This window comes from Hippoglossus hippoglossus, chromosome 21 (assembly GCF_009819705.1).
Source record: "Hippoglossus hippoglossus isolate fHipHip1 chromosome 21, fHipHip1.pri, whole genome shotgun sequence".
NCBI classification, from domain to species: Eukaryota; Metazoa; Chordata; class Actinopteri; order Pleuronectiformes; family Pleuronectidae; genus Hippoglossus; species Hippoglossus hippoglossus.
In genome coordinates, this window is record NC_047171.1 from 3,434,329 (window position 1) to 3,448,019 (window position 13,691).

Here is a 13,691-nt window from a genome sequence, read left to right on the forward strand (position 1 = left end):
ACTGCGCCTTAGTTTCCCTCCAAACGGACTCACCTGTAACAGCCTGTTGAGCACCTGAGGATGCATGTTGTGTTATGGAGAAGTAATGGAGAGGTAAAATGAAAAGCTGAAAGTAATCTATTAAACATCCAACTTCTGAAACTCTAAATCAGAAGCATGAATTCAAAGGACCCAACCTACTGAATAAAAGGAAACAGAGATTGAAGCCCAAAAGATTTTCAATCAAATCTGTGACGTCTTTACTGAAATACAAGTCAGCAGAAGAATAAAAGAAACCTTTACAAGACACTGACTTCTGGGAGTTCTCTCATGAAAATGACTATGGGCTGTAATTCTATATTTTAAAAACATGATGGGGATTATTGATCCTCGTATTAAACGGATGTTACAATGCGAGTCGTGAACAAGAACCGTCTGGTAGAGGATTGTGGGGACGAGGTTCTGTTTCACAAATATGATCTGTGAGACTGTTTTGCCCCTAAACTGTAGATACATTGATAGTATGATAACTTTAGCGTTTGTTAGGACTGGTGGAATATGTCAGATGAAGAGACTGAGACTAAAACTGGGGAAATTGCAGGAAAACATGTTGCCGTCTGCAAGAGAAGGTTTTTTTATTTTTTTATTTTATTGTTGAAATGTATAAAAATTATCCAAAGGGTCAAATAATTGCTCAAATATTTCTGCTTTGTACTTTCTAGACCTTTTTCTTTCAAAAGGAAATTCAGTCTTATTTATTGAAGAAAAACATGAACATAACATGGAAAACAATCTGCGTATGTGGTGAAAACTTTGTACAGACACTGCACGTGTGTGACTTTCTGTTTTTGTCCACGTTCACGTGTCCAGAATGTTTGACATCCATCCTTGATCAAGCTTCTTCACGCGTCTCAGTTCCCTAATCTGGGCTTTTGTCAGAGGACGGGCTGCAGCCTGAGCGTTCTGCCCGTCCGCTGACACCGCCTCAGGTCTCGAGGAGCCAGATTCCATTTCCTCATCGGAGTTCTCTTTATCGCTCTCCATTTCCTCTTCTACATGTTTGTCCTCCTCCCTGCAGCCCAGGAACACAAAGGAAAAAAATTAAGTTTGCATGACATTAGCATTTTTTCAGAGATCAACATTTCCCATTTTTCACTGGGGCCAGGATCTGAATATGCCGAGTCACGAGAAGCCTGAGTTCCAGAAGTGCTTTGTCACGTCAGACAACATCATCAGACCGACAGTGTTTAAGTAAGTCGGGCAAATATAGATTAACATTCAACAACACATTTTTTAATTAGAACTAGAGCCAGACTGATAGGGATTTTTGGGGGTCGATACAGATATCAATATTAAAAGAGTAAAAAAAAATCCTGTATACTGATTTCTGAGACAGAAAACTGACCTGGAGTCTGTGACGGAGATGAGCAGAGACTGTACAAACATGGAGCAGAGGAAAGAGGTGGAGGGCAGGACGTGGGCTGGGGTCTGCAGAAGCTGTTGGAAAGACACGGTTTAACCAACTGAATAAATCAGGAAAAAAAAAAGATCTGAAAATCCTAAAATATACAATTTGAAGATACACAAACAGAAACTTCTCACTCACTCACACTCGAACCAACGCACTGTATACTGAAAGTGAATATGTGGGGGGTCTAAGGACAGAGGGTGTTGTGTGCTGCACAAACTTAGAAGCCCCAGGAGGCAAGTGTGTGGTATTGGACTATATAAATAAAACTGTCTTGGCTTAATTCATACAGGACTGAATTACTGACCTCCTTGATAGCAACAGAGCCCTGTGGCAGAGGGGTTCTCTCTGCAGACAGGACGCTCAGTGGGTCTTGATTCTCCTGCTGCTGCCGGTGTTTCCCCAGCAACAGGCAGAATGGTGTCATGGCGATACTGTCATCGATCACCAGCTAGAAGTGGGGGGGGAGGGAGGAACACAGGCAGAGTCGGGGAAAGCAGGAAACGTTAATAACAATGAAAACAGGTCGGCAGTTTTAAGAGGTGAAAAACCGACGGGGATCCACAGACAGCTTGTTGACTGAGTGGCTTTAGTAAACTCTCACTTGTAACTTTAGCGCAACACAATGAGCTGGATGTTCCACCACGATTTCCTCTGTATTCATTTCAGAAGAAAACACATGTTGCAACAACTGAATACAGGCAAGAGTCCAGCTCGATATATTCAACATGTTCCACTTGGGTGTGAGCACGAGGAACTATCAGAGATCCACTCCGGTTCAGGCAGAGTTCAGAAAACTGCTGCAAACATCCTCAAAGTGACATGAGACCATGAGTTTTTAAGAGGCCGGCCTGAAACTGATGCCGAGCGGTGATTGGTCCACATGTGACTGTACCTGTTTGCTGGAAGCCATCAGTTTGTCCTCCTCGGCTTTGGTGCTGAACGTCATGAGGTCCTGCGAGAAAAGAGCCAAAGAAGTCAACTGCATGGAAACAATAGGATTCAGGGGAGCTTCATTTTTACTCAACATCACACGCATCTAGAATTTCATCGCCAGGACATTCAGACTGGTCCTGGGAGCAGACAGGTAACAGATTTGAGATTTGTTTTGACCTAAATCACCCACTTCCTGCTCGCAATACATTTTGTTCCCGCCTTTCTTTTTATGAGGTTTTAGGGCCGGAGATGAGTTCACTTGGAGACGAAAACATAACCGATATCTTATCACCCTATAGATTATGATGTAGGCCTCCCTCGGACAATAAATTATAAATATGCCACCAGAGTAAAACCTGTAAGTGGAGCGCCCACTTTGGATCAGTCACTGCAAGATAAGATCTAAACAACCGAGTGGAGCTATAATACAATTTATTATCAGGCTGACACCATTGGAATGAAACTGAAAACCAAAACACATCAGTGCTGGATCTCACTAACGCTCTTGTAGCTGCTGCAACCAGGTTCTAAAATACAGTCAAAGCTTCTCCGAGGAGCGGAGGCTGTTGTAGCAGCAGATTAACACCCTTGGGAATCACATGTTGTATGTTCACATGTCCACGTAACTTTATCCATGTAGTGAACAACAGAACAAACAACCTCCTACAAGTGTAACCCGTGTTAAACCTTCTCTTTTGTGCTCTAGTTTGAACAGAAGTCTTCCCTCGCGGGTGTTTTTGTGGCCGTTGTGTTTACCATGTACGGAGTGAGGAAGTACAGCTGAGAGAGGTTGAGCCACTGGCTGCTCTCCTCACAGCTCTCCAGCATCTCCTCCCTTGGAGCGAAGACAGCCCGAGTCACCTTCCCTGAACACACGGCCTTCTGGGAAAACAATGGCCGGGGCTCATTGGGCTTAAAGACAAACACTGAAACAGAGAAGGGGAAACAAAACGCTGTGAATCAAATCAATGAATGAGTCAAATTAGTGATTCTTACCAAGACCAACCGGGTTATGTTCTTAGATTCACCCCCCTCATCATAACAACCCTAAATATGTTGCAAGGATTTAGTGACATCTAACTTTTAGGGGGTGTAGATTGCATCGTACTAGGACAATGCTACTTGCTTATCAGGTCTGATTTGTGCTACAGGATCATGTGATTTTCTGTGTGGTTTGAGATGCGAGTTCAGAAAACATAGATTTGAGAGGCAAATTTGAAGCTTACAGTCAGTGGATCCAGCCTGGTAGCAGAAGGCGGCTATATTCTCAGAGAGAGGGTCCGCCAGAAGAAAGCTGGTGTCCATGGAGGTGCTCCACTCCACTGTCAGAGAGGAAAGGAGCAAAACAGAGGGAGAGAATGAGTTTTAAATCTAGTTGCGTGGACGGACAAATCAAATCATCTTAATGAATGTATTCATGACATGTACACAGGTGGCCTCACAGGAGCAGGTGAGCAGGTTCCAGCAGCAGAGCAGGCTGTTCGCAGTGGCTCCCAGCAGATACTTGGAACAGCTTAGTCGCCCAAAACAAAGGTGCCTGAAGGAGAAACAAAGTCTTAAGTTCCCCTGTGACTGAGAAGAATCCCAAGTACATCCCCCTACCACCCAGCTCCACACATATTTCACAGGATTAGCGTTTGAAGAGTTTTTCCGCTTTGAGGGCTTCAAATGGGAACATGTAAGCAGGGTCTGAACACCCACCATGAATCAATGACAGATGAATCAATGACGGCCGGCTTTTCAGCCTTCACATTCCTGCCCTCGACATATTATTTCATGCAAGCATGTGACATTCCCATGAAAAAAGATGCATTAATGACTCCTTGTCAGGTCAATCCTATGTGTTTTACCAGCCTTCGGACACTGAGCCATGGAACTGATTCCAGAAGTTACGAGTAAAGAGGAGTAGGCGAGGTTGGAAGTGAAACAGTTGACCCAGCTCTACACATCCAGAGGTGGAAGTTATGCAAGGGGCACTTGGCAGCTGTCACAACAGCTGACTATTAGCATTTTTCCCCCCAAACATTCAACTCACAAATTCACTTTCAGTAACTAAATTAAACTGTCTACAGTGGGTTTTGGATCCCTTTTAGAAAAATATGCAAAAAAGATGAGCCAGCATTTGAAGCCTATTTTAGAGAAGAAGAAACTAGCAACAGTAGTTTTGTGTCCTTGATGACCTGGGAGGCCCCTCTCCGGCAGGAGGGGCAACCGCCAACATTTTTGAGAGTCAAGCAACGCAGCAAAACTTGCATTCCGTCCTGCGTTACGCTGGCCGACAAGCAGCACCTCTTCTGCTCAGGCGGGTCCCGTCTCCCGTGAAAAACAACCCTCTGGAACTCTGCCAGTGTGTTGAAAAGGTCATTCAACTGCTCGAAGATGTCCACCGACGAGGAGGTTCAGAAGCAAACAGCCACATTCTGAAACAGCTACTGTGCGACGCTTTACCGTCTTTTATTTCAGATTCATCTTAAATATAATGTGCTAGACTCTCTCCTGCCCTTTTCTTGTCAGCCACAATGTGCACTAGGTGACATCGTTATTTGAATTAACCCAGAAAATAGTCCCTAATAAATGGTTTATTTTCTTATGTTTGAGAAAGATTTGGTGGAAACTACAGAGTCCTGCAGGGAGTTTTTTATATATTTAGGAAAAGTCCTTTACACAAATTAGGAACACCTTTCTAACGCTGGGCAGGATTTCTTCTGCTCACCACACCACAGCTACTGTTACTGTTTAGTCTGGTGATTCTGTGATGTTTCCGTCCACAGAACTGCTGCTCACTGGTTTTTTTGTTTCTCTAGAAACTGTTGTAGTGTGAAAATTTCAGGAGATCAGCTTTTTCAGAAATACTCAAACCAGCACTTAGACTACACTCAATAGAATCGTTCCTCTGTCTCTGCTACCTGTGATAGGTGCCAGTCCAGTGACGGTACCCTGGCACATCTTTCTGTGGTTTCCATTTGTACAGCAACATTCACAGTTCATGCCCGATGGTTCCTCTGTGATTTTAGGCTGCTCCAATGCAATCGGCCTCTTCCGTCAGCTTTACAGCGAGACCTCGTGTTCGCTATGATCACAGCTTAAAAGGGTGATTCTAAAAGAATGGAAATCTGTTTCTCCTCTGTACTTTAAGAAATGGTGTAATGACATGGTTTCATGTAAAGTCAAATGTTGTAATAAAAGCCCATCTAGCCCGTACTGCTGTACAGGAAGACCACAATATACAGATACATTATATAGAATCTTATATGATGAAATTAGTACTACAAGTATTGACGTTCGACACCCAACCCTACTGAGTGTGTTTGTGTATTAGTGTGCATGTGTGTGCTCTGACCTAATAGCACCTGGCGGCTGGGACAGAGTGGTCAGGAGCTCCCAGGACGACGGGCTCCACACAGTCACCACCTCCTGAAAGCTGACAGCCAACAGAGAGCCATCGGCTGAGAAGCAGCAGGACTCGGGCACCAGCCCGTGATAGGCGCCGACAAAGTCACACGACCAGGAAGAACCTTCATCTGTGAGCAGACAGTGTTAGATTAGTGACAAATAAAGGCTGATCTGGTAAAGGATTAAATTGACTTGGTGTGTTGAGAAAACAAAAGGGGGGAGCCTGGCACCAACAAAGTGACTTGATTCTTACAGATGCCTTCAAGACAAAACATTTAGCTAAATCATGGTTCTTCAGAACACTTTGGATAAAAGAATCCACTGCATGGCGTGATTGGAAGGGGGGTGCACACTAAAAATCTGAAGAATCAGAGCCAACAACAGAGAAACTCCTATGGGGTTGTTATGGGAAGATATTCTAATATAAATCACACTTTCAAGAGGTAATTTGGTTTGTTTGGCCTCATATTTTAATGTGATTTCAAGCTATATACAGTATACAGCTGCCTGACAGGGCTTTCTCCCAGTTTGTATATTGACAGACCAAGGAAATTATGATACGCAGAATGGGAGACTGGGATTGAACCGCCATACTTCTGGTTAGTGGACGACCCATTCTACCGCCCAATACACAAGATATGGCTTGTATTTTTTTTCATTTTTAAAAATTGTACATGCTTTTGCTATTATGATACTGGAAAAGAGCGTGGACTTTAAAAGAGCACAGTGCTTGTAGATCAGCAAGTTAAAAGAGGGGGAGTGGATATTACCACACTTGTAACAGTTCAGTGAAACTTCTGGTAGAATAGACTTTCAGGAACAGTACTGACCCTGTGTGTGGGCTGGTGCAGCAAGTTGCCAGGCTTTGAAGTGTCCGTCCTTGCTGGTGGAAACCAGCATGGTGGTCTGGCTGCCGGCGGCATGGCAAAAGCACATGGCTGTAATCCGCGCCTCGTGGGGAGCCGAGATGGTCGTGTTCAGCACAAAACTGCAAGAGATTCGGTAAGCATCTTTCAGGGGGGTGGTTTGGGATCAAGAGAAAAAAAGTATAGGACAAAGGCCTCCGCTATTATTACTAATAATTATTATTATCACTAAGATAATTACAGCATTGCGGTTGTATTCCTCTGACAACCAGTGCAGTTTCTGTGTACATATTTCGACATACTTTTCCCCCAGATCCTTTTAAAGGTCACGGTGACCTTTGACAACTGAAACATAAATCACTTTATCTTTGAGTCCAAGTGACAAGCAGTCACTCAAGCTTGAAAGTCTTGAAAGATCACATTCAAGAGGCCAAAAACATGTTTTTGAAGCCACGGGAATTGTGCAAGAAGTAATGGGCTATTATGTCACATTCACAGTAACATGAGGTCACAGTGACCTCGACCTTTGACCTCCAGGCACCAAAATCTGATAAGTTCATCTTTGCATCCAAGTGAATGTTTGTGCCAAATGTGAAATAATTCCCTCAAGGTGTTTCGGAGATATAGCATTCACAAGGCAAAAAACGTGTTTTGTGAATTTAGTCCATATTACTGATACAGAAATATCAAATTGACCTCAGACGTACCTCTGTGTTTGTTCATCAAATGCCCACAGCTTCAGATTAAGCTCCAGCTCGGCTGCCTTCTGTTGTCTTTCTTCCACCGTTGCAAGCCAGTCTCCAGACGCGGTGAAGGCCGCCTTGACCACCTCAAACTGCTGCAGGCCCTCCTCGTGAATGTATTCCTGCTGCACAATGTCCAGCTGCACAAAACACACAAGATGTGAATCAAAGTGCTGCTGTGTGTGTGTGTGTGTCATCCTTTACTCAAAGGGCTTACACAGCCGAGTGCTTACATTGTACAGCAGTTTGTCTCTTTGGAGGGAGTAAAACTGGAGGTGGCCTGGCTTGCCGTTCAAAACCATGGCTTTGCTGTGTGGGTCCACCATCAAGTCTGTCCTCACCCCATCTCCTGCACCAGAACAGAAAACAGTCAGTTACTTCCTTCCTTCCTTCCTTCCATCTTAAATAGCAGCTAACAACTTTTTTTTCTTTGTCTCTTTTTGCTTCATCAAGTCAAGGAACAAAAGTTTGGGGGGTTTGAACATTGTTGGAAACATTTAGGAGAATCTAAGTACACAAGTCACTGTATAATTAGAGGTATGTGGTATGTGTTTATGTACGAGCCCAAACCTGTACTCACCTTTGACCAGGCCTTGAATGACAGCTGATACTTTAACACAGCTCTGGATGATGGTGATCTCTGGAATGACAAAGAGACAGAAGTCAGCTTTCCATTAAGATTCCACAAGACATTCCTCTCATTTCTATTTGCACTGTTACCACAGCTACTGATTATGGGTTAACGCAGGTGAAAGCTCCTTACTGTTGTCACTGTGTGAGGTACAGAACAGTGCTCCATCAGGTGAGACGACAATGTGTGTGATGGCAGCACCGAGGCGGGGCAGGAAGTCCTTCTCGTTCTCTTGGTTGTATCGCCATTGGACAAGCACCGATTCCACACCTCCACTCAGCAGGTTGGTACCTGGTCAAAGAAATCAGACAAACAAACTTACAGGAAAAACAGCGACCTCATTTTGTTACTTTTACAACTAAATCCGAAGCAGGTAAATATTCAGCAGATTGGATTTTACTTTATTGCATCATAGATTAGGAAAGAGATTGACCGAATGGCAAAGCAACGAATGACGTGTGTGTTTACCTTCTGGAGTGAAGCGCAGTGAGCCGACGGCACCGTGGTGCCAGTGCATAGTGGAATATGTGTACTCCTTCTTTTGGTTGAAGTTTCTCCTGAAAGGGTAAACGCACAGTGAAGTTTCACCTTCCTCAGATAAACTACCCTCATCCATACTGTCTACACATACTGCCTCATCCAAAGTACTACAATGTTGCCTTAAACGTTTAAAAGTGGAATTCACTGCAATTAATATGAAACTAAATATCAGCAAAATTCTCAAAACAAAAAAGGGGCAGCAGCTGATTGGTCTAAACAATGGTTCAGAGTTGTCAACACACTGGGTGTGAGTGTATATGCTTCAAGTTGTCACTCCACTCACCACAAGCGGATCTTTCCATCCTCATGCCCGGTGGCGATGCAGTCGTCTTTTGGGTGACACGTGACGCATGTGAATGTGTTCTTTCCTCCCTTCTTGTTGTCTTCTCTGAGGAAAAACCTAGTAACAAACACGTGGACGGTGTTAACAAACATCCTCATGACCTTGTGGGAACACGGGTTTGTACATCTTGGGTTTTATGATGACATTTGCCACAACAAGACAACTTCACTTTTTGTCTCCAGACTCTTTTAGAGTCTAATGAACAAGAAATGCGACTAAAAAATTATTTTTATTCATTCATAATCAAAATCTGTAAATTATCTGTTTTACTTGAACACTTGAAAAAGAATGTGTGGTGATCATCATTAAGGGATTTTCTGATTCTCTGGCTTACCTGTATGATTTCTGCTTCTTGAAGAAGAAGACCTCCAGCTGCTGACCTTTAGCTGAAGCAATATATTCCCCCTGTGAGAACAATAACATTTGCTTACTACCACAAAACAAGCTGGGTTGGGATTTAAGAAGGTTAACACAGAATCTGCCTTGGAATCTTGTTGAATAACTGTGTCAACTTGAAGTGCGGTCTGTCCTATTTTGTCCTACATTATTTGACATGCAATGTTTTTATTTTTGGATGGAAAAAAGACCCAAAATTCATTTTATAATTATAAAAATATGTCACCCATCTGGTATTATTGAGGTTTTTGTGGACAGTCTGAATTAAAGCTATAGATATCTCTCATGGCAAGAAATGCATTGTCTTAAAGGTTCAGTGTGTAGAATTTAGTGACATCTAGTGGTGAAGTGGCATGTTGCAGTTGGATACCCCTCAACCCCCCCTTCCAAACATGAACGTGAACCTGTGGCAGCTTCAGTTGTCAGAAAAACTTTTTAAAAGGTTTAGTTTGTCCAGTTTGGGCCACTGTAAAAAAAACCTGGCGGCCTCTGTAGAAGGGACCTGCTCCTGATGTAAATATAAAGGGCTCATTCTGGATTAAAGAAAACAATTTGCACAATTTAGATGAAACACACGAGTGAAAACATCACTAGGATTATTTTATATTCAATTTCTGCACATAGATCCCTTTCACCTGAATATAACACACTGAACCTTTAAGGACTATTTTAATTTGGCAAAGCAGAGGAAAGGTTACTCAGCAAGCCTTAAATCCAAAGTCCTGCTGATATGTCAGAAAACCAACAGTGTGTGTGTGTGTGTGTGTGTGTGTGTGTGTGTGTGTGTGTGTGTGTGTGTGTGTGTGTGTGTGGGGGGGGGTCAGCCTTGTGAATGTAACAGTTCACGTGGTATGTTGGTGTCAGCAGTGGTGTGTGCGTACCCCTCGACCGAAGGCAATGGCTGCGGGCTTCGAGCTGACGTCTGGAAGCACAGCGGAAAACTCTCGGGCCTCCACCAACTGTTCTCCGCTCTGCGGCAGTTGAACCGCAACCAGCTGGAACAACTCTGTGCAAAAAAGACATGCATACACACACACAGTCAAAAATCTGCCTACTACACACTCTTACCCAGTGACCTCCTACCCAGTTTCTACTTTGCACATGCTAAAGCCCCCGTGAGAGAGAATGTTTCTAGAGACTCCTGCAGGTATAAAAAGGAATATGTAGTAGACAGCAGAACCCCCCCCCCACCCGATCTGACCTGAAGACACTAGAGTCATGGTCCCAGTTTTCACCAGGACAGTCAAATTTTTTTTACAAACAAAACCTTTTAGCCATCCAATGATAAAACCAACAAAACCACTGTCTTTCATTTGAACAATAGGTTGTTGTAAATGTTAGCGTGAAGCTTTCTGAATACAGCCTGTCTTGTTCTGCAGTTCTGTACCATTACAGCATTATCAATTATAGACACTTAAGGTTTTGGGTCCAACAATAAAATTATCCACTCACATTTTCTAAAATCAAAGCCCAGACAGTGTCTAATAGATGCTGAGACAGTTGAGGCAACAAACTCAAGAAATCATCCCATTCAACGTACCAGATCCTTGGTCACTTTTGGAGGTAACAATAAAGATGACTCCTTCATGGTTTGCAGATGTATAGATGGAGTAAATTGGGTATCCGATGACATAAGTCTGGAAGAGATAACACAGCTGTCAACGTGGTGTTCAGACATCAGAGAAAATGCATCTGGCCACGAGTCCTTCACTGCTGTGTGGCTGCATGTAAAGATGGCCTCAGTGTTGGGAAGGGCTCTCAAAACAAAATAAATAAAGGATATACCGTGATTCAGATTAAATCGAAGACAAAGTGGACCGGGTGTGCATGTGGCGGCTGGAATCGGATGAGCCACAGTGAATAAAACAGGCGAGAGAAGATAATACAAGAGCTGTACCTTAATAAGGATTCCATCTGTGAAGTCCCAGAGTCTGACAGTGCCATCTGTTGAGCAGGAGTAGACCTGCAACAAGACAAGAACGCATCAGCACAGGAGAAGAAAGGGAATAAGTGGATGTTGGCGTATCACAGGCAAGTTCAGTTTCATATTCATAGAGTAGAATGTCAGGAAGTACACTGCAACATCATTTTAAAATGTTGTGCAAGGTTTTTTAAAAATTAAATATTAGACTAAAGCTATCATATACCCCAAACCCCAGCATTGCTTTCAGAAATAGCTCATAGTAAGATCTGCCCTAGCCATGAATCCAACAAAACCTATAGTACATGAGTGCCTGAGTGCTTTTCATATGATGGAGTATTGGGGCCACTTTGAGGAAGACATTTCAAGAATAATGTTGTAAGAAATAACAACAAATAAAGTCGCAATTTCCTCAAAGTCTGTGTGGGTCCTTCTTGTGTAGAAACTGTTTCTGCACCATCTCTTCAAAGTCCTGATACTTATGATAATTTTGTGCTAATGATCCAAAAGATTAAAAGTTTTTAATTATTTGTGAAACCTATACTAAAGTATAATTGAACAAGATGCTCCATAGTCCTCATTTAAATGCAGGCTACAGACTGATTCTCTGATATCCTCTTATAAAATGACACAGCCTCAAATTACGACTTTATCCTTATAATATTATGACCTTTTTCTAATAATATTCTGCTGCTATTCTGTGTTATATATCTGTGCATTAAATATCTTTTAGTTTTGGGCTAAGGCTCAGACAAAGCAAACCTTTATCTTTAGTCCCCTTAATCTATCGGGAAATCAGGGCATTAAAAGAACGTAGTTTATTTGTAAACCAGTTCTCTAGAGAGAAGAAAGATAAAAGTGTAATGAAAGATAAGAATAAAGAGGCCACAGTCAAATTTGAACAAGATCCGGTCTGTTTTTATGTTGTGTTCTTTAAAAAAAGGTTCAGTGTGTAAGATTCAGGTAAAAAGGATCTATTGGCAGAAATTGAATATAAAATAATCCCAGTGATGTTTCCACTAGTGTGTTTCATCTAAATTGTGGTTCTCTTTGCCCTAGAATGGGATTCTTTATATTTAAATACTTTATATTTACATCTGAAGCGGGTCCTCTCTACGGAGGCCGCCATGTTTTTTACAGTAGCCCAAACTGGACAAACTAAACCTTTTGAGTGTTTACATGACAACTGAAGCTACCACAGGTTCTCTGTCATGTTTGGAAGGGGAGGGTGAGGTGTATTCAGCTGCAACATGCGACTCCACCACTAGATGTCACTGACGTCTACACACTGAACCTTTAAGATAAGAGTCTCCACGGTCGAGCAGCTCTCAGGACAGGTCCGAAGTTAGTCTGCTCCTCTGTGTGATGGAGCCGTTGTGTTAGGATGAGTGTACCTGCAGGTGGTTGGAGGGCTTGAGCCGGACCCCGGTCACCAGGCCGGTGTGTCCCCGCAGGTCGTGGACACACTCCTCGGTGGCGGTGCTGAACACCTTCACGCACTCTCCCGAGGCGCACAGGAGGAAGCTGCGGCGACGTCAACACACAGTTTACACGAGGAACTTTCACTTTATCAACTCGATCGTCATCTTCAGCTACAATGTGATTAACCGCGGCGCCGCAAAGGAGACACGAGCTGGGGGACAGTTTGTGTAAACAGCAGCGGAAACAGGAGCAGCTCGTGTGGCTAATGCTAACAGCTAGCACCGGCTTTTTAACGTAGACAACTGGCAAAGCCGCGAGAATGTCTCTCACCTGATACAACATGTTATGGGATGGAAAACACACACACTAACCTGGAGTCGTTACTGATGACAGGCTCCCTGAAGTTTATTTTACTGCCTCCTCGGTGAACCACGCGGACGTCCCCGTGTTCAACCATGTTTTCACCCGAGTCAACTTTCACCTGTGACCTCTGACCCCCCGCCTCGTTGTGTTTATGCGCCGCTCAGGGAGCCAGTGTTACTGACGCGTTACTGCCACCTGCTGGACCGGAGTGTAGTGGGCCGGCGTTAGGGTGATAGACGAGCGGATGCAACAGTTTCAATAAAGACATGTATTTGTTCTTAGGCACGTGCACAATAAGCAAGTTCTCACATGGAGATGGTCAGATGTTCTGGCTTAATATTTAAACATATAATACAACATATAATATTTCACAAAAATGTACCTGTCACTGTATGACTTTGTATTTGGACAAAACTTTGTATTTAAACACAAACAAGACCATTTGTGTTCAGGTTAATCTGCTGAATTTCAACTAGATAAACAACCTTTATTTTTTATAAATATTACATTAATTGCCCGGATGTCACCAGGTGGGCTCTGTGTTGTTCCTGTAAATAAGGGTATAAGTACTTTGATAGAGGTAAGACGTCCACAGACGTTCTCCATAAAAGCTTCCACTCAACCAAATCATATCCCAGGTTTGTGTTGCCATTCCTGTCAAACTCTAACTCTAACACTCAGAAGATTTCA

At 43.1% G+C, this 13,691-nt stretch overlaps 1 protein-coding gene across 1 annotated transcript; it reads right to left on the minus strand.

Annotated features, from left to right (window-relative positions):
- Nucleotides 1–680: 680 nt before the first annotated feature.
- On the minus strand, nucleotides 681–13,130 carry wdr75 (WD repeat domain 75). Its single transcript, XM_034573215.1, has 21 exons — nucleotides 13,010–13,130; nucleotides 12,611–12,740; nucleotides 11,193–11,258; nucleotides 10,836–10,932; nucleotides 10,177–10,301; nucleotides 9,234–9,304; nucleotides 8,840–8,956; nucleotides 8,485–8,573; nucleotides 8,149–8,307; nucleotides 7,966–8,025; nucleotides 7,619–7,734; nucleotides 7,350–7,525; nucleotides 6,607–6,764; nucleotides 5,724–5,904; nucleotides 3,826–3,920; nucleotides 3,610–3,705; nucleotides 3,140–3,309; nucleotides 2,343–2,402; nucleotides 1,755–1,898; nucleotides 1,385–1,476; nucleotides 681–1,051 (listed from the first exon to the last, which is right to left on the minus strand). Exons 1-21 carry the CDS (start codon nucleotides 13,093–13,095, stop codon nucleotides 838–840), a joined length of 2,502 nt encoding a protein of 833 aa, XP_034429106.1. The 5' UTR covers nucleotides 13,096–13,130; the 3' UTR covers nucleotides 681–837.
- Between the last annotated feature and the right edge of the window lie 561 nt (nucleotides 13,131–13,691).

What these genes read in the sequence shown, in the direction of transcription:
- wdr75 (XM_034573215.1), bottom strand. Translation starts at nt 13,095, where the DNA reads ATGGTTGAACACGGGGACGTCCGCGTGGTTCACCGAGGAGGCAGTAAA. An exon ending in CAGATGGAATCCTTATTAAG is followed by an intron (nt 10,933 to 11,192) that starts GTACAGCTCTTG and finishes TATCTCTTCCAG; the next exon opens with ACTTATGTCATCGGATACCC. An exon ending in GAGACAAACTGCTGTACAAT is followed by an intron (nt 7,526 to 7,618) that starts GTAAGCACTCGG and finishes TGTTTTGTGCAG; the next exon opens with CTGGACATTGTGCAGCAGGA.